The 2,476-nt window shown below is 34.6% G+C and overlaps 1 protein-coding gene across 1 annotated transcript; it reads right to left on the bottom strand.

Annotated features, from left to right (window-relative positions):
* LOC148584901 (zinc finger BED domain-containing protein RICESLEEPER 1-like) lies at positions 1–2,222 on the bottom strand. Its single transcript, XM_088517564.1, has 2 exons — positions 181–2,222; positions 1–42 (listed from the first exon to the last, which is right to left on the bottom strand). Exons 1-2 carry the CDS (start codon positions 1,006–1,008, stop codon positions 1–3), a joined length of 870 nt encoding a protein of 289 aa, XP_088373690.1. The 5' UTR covers positions 1,009–2,222.
* Between the last annotated feature and the right edge of the window lie 254 nt (positions 2,223–2,476).

Raw genomic sequence — 2,476 nt, 5'->3', positions numbered from 1 at the left:
CTACGATATCGTTGATAGGGTGATCTCCAATTCAGATTCCTCCTAAGGATATAAAAACAAAAACAAAAACAATATTTAAAACTTTGTAAATGCAAAGGGTCATAAAATTACTCAATTGTAGCTAATTGCTAAAAAATAAAAAAATAATAAAAAAAAAGAAAAGAAAGAAAAAGCACTTACTTTGCTCTTCCTTTTAATCCCATGTAGTGCTCTAACCCAATCAACCCCACATAGTAACATTTCAACAGTTTCTGTAGACAACGAAGCTCTATAAGGATCAATAACCCTTCCACTAGCACTAAATGTGAACTCTGAAGTCACAGTAGTAATTGGTGTTGACAATATATCCTTAGCCATTATAGACAATATACGATACTTAAGGGTATTTGCCTTCCACCAATCCAAGGCATTAAATTCCACACCCTTATCAACAATCAATACATTTTCCTCCAAATATGCTTGCAAATCTAATTTGGCTGGCTGCTGCAATGTGTCAACACTTCTAATGAATGAGTCAAATATTTTCCTACCAGTTTGAATGTTCTTCCCAGGTGCATTGATTGAGCTGCTTGAAGAGCATTCAAGTGTATTACTTTGCACATTCTTTTCAATAACAATTGCATTATATTCTTCAAGATACTCATTATATAACTCTTTTAAAACATCAAGGATAAGATCAATCTTGTTCTTCACATCTCCCTCTTGATATATTAAAGGGAAACAAAATCGTATCATTGTCATTTTATTCCTTGGGTCCAACACAGTAGCAATTGACATCAATAAGTTGCACTCTCTCCAATATTTCAGAAACTTAACATTCATTTTACAAGCCATTGTTTTAATGTACTCATTTTCATCTCCACACTTCGTAGCCAATACATATTTCATCCTCCACACCTCAGGTAGGAATAAATTAGAAGTAGGATAGTCACTACCTGAGACAATATTGGTTACATCATTGAAGACCACCAATAATTGCCACATTTTCATCTTTCTCCCAATCCTCATCAGATGGCGACCAAAGAAAACCAGAATCCATGTATGAATACATAGGAAAGACCCATTTGAACTCAATTACTGTTGAGAGCATCTTATATGTACTATTCCACCGAGTTGGTACATCCAAAATTAATTTCTTAAAGGCTAATTGCAATTACTTTGCAATTTCACTAAACTTAATCAATCTACTCTCCGATGCCACCAAGTATTTAATTTCATCTCTAACACAATCAACAATTAGAGAAATCTCACAAAGACCATCTTGAACTAGCAAATTGGTTATGTGGGCACAACAACGAACATGAAACAATTTTCCACCAATAAGCAAGATTTTCTTCTGTTAAAAACATCTCTCAATACTCTACTGGTTGTATCATTTGCCTTTGCACTATCAACTATTATGGAAGAAATTTTGTTCTCAATCCCCCATTCTTGAAAACTTTTTTGTAGTGCATCACCAATAAGAAAACCGGTGTGTGGTTGGTGGTGGCACATTACAAAAGTTAAGTACACACCTATTTAGACGCAAATCAAAATCAATGAAATGACATGTGACAACCATATAAGACATTCTTTGGCACGAAGTCCACATGTCAGTTGTAATGTTAACTTTGTGAACATCTCTCAACAAATTCTTCAATTTCCTCTTCTCAATCTAAAAAATGGCAAAACAATCATTCTTTGCTGCATCCCGATTCAGTTTTGCCCATCACGGCTCTAAAGACTTTGCAAACTTATTAAATAACACATGCTCTACAATATTAAATGGGTATTCATGATAAAGAATCATATGAGAACAAAGTTCTTTTGATTTCCTTTCATCATAGGTAAAATTTCTTATGTTGCCCACACCATCACCATCCCTAGTACCATCAATAGACAAAACATTTTGCTTCTTCTTCTCTTTAGCACCAAGGAAAGTGTCACATTTTTTTAAGTGCCTACCCAAAGCACTTGTACAACTTGAACTTGACACACTAAATGTCCTCTTACACCATTTGCATTGATGCTTTGTCTTAATTTTTATTTTCACCTCAATATAATGCTCCCAAAGATGAGAGGTCTTGTTCCTCTGCTTCCTCTAATAAGCAATCTTTTCTAGATCTTCTTGGTTTGGAACCCCATTAGAGACAATATCTTGAGTCACTTCATTTTCTTCATTTTTCTGGGGAACTATTAGTACCAACATTGCTAATACCAATAGAATCCTCATTTTCATACTCCTCCACATCCTCCTCAACCTCCACCATCGGATGAAGTTAGTTTGAATCTCCCTTTATGCCTTTTAAGATATTACAATAGCCTTAGTATTGTAACACCTCCAAAATTAGCCTTGGCTAACCTGGCAGGGTTACTAGCAATTACCCCAATTTATCTAACTTGTGGCTAAATGAGGAATCACCCATCTAAGCATTATCAGAATTAATGCATAGGAAGGTGAAATAAAATTTGAGAAACTATTAAATCATCAAATGGT

Source organism: Corylus avellana, chromosome 6 (genome assembly GCF_965113065.1).
Source record: "Corylus avellana chromosome 6, dhCorAvel1.hap1.2, whole genome shotgun sequence".
Taxonomy (NCBI): domain Eukaryota; kingdom Viridiplantae; phylum Streptophyta; class Magnoliopsida; order Fagales; family Betulaceae; genus Corylus; species Corylus avellana.
Note: the sequence above shows the minus strand (reverse complement) of the source record. Positions and strands in the feature narration are given on the sequence as shown.

Excerpts from the sequence above, each read along its gene's own strand:
- LOC148584901 (XM_088517564.1), bottom strand. The coding sequence starts at position 1,008 with ATGAGGATTGGGAGAAAGATGAAAATGTGGCAATTATTGGTGGTCTTC. Across the intron at positions 43-180 it reads GGATTAAAAGGAAGAGCAAA|GAGGAATCTGAATTGGAGAT; the intron begins GTAAGTGCTTTT and ends TTATATCCTTAG.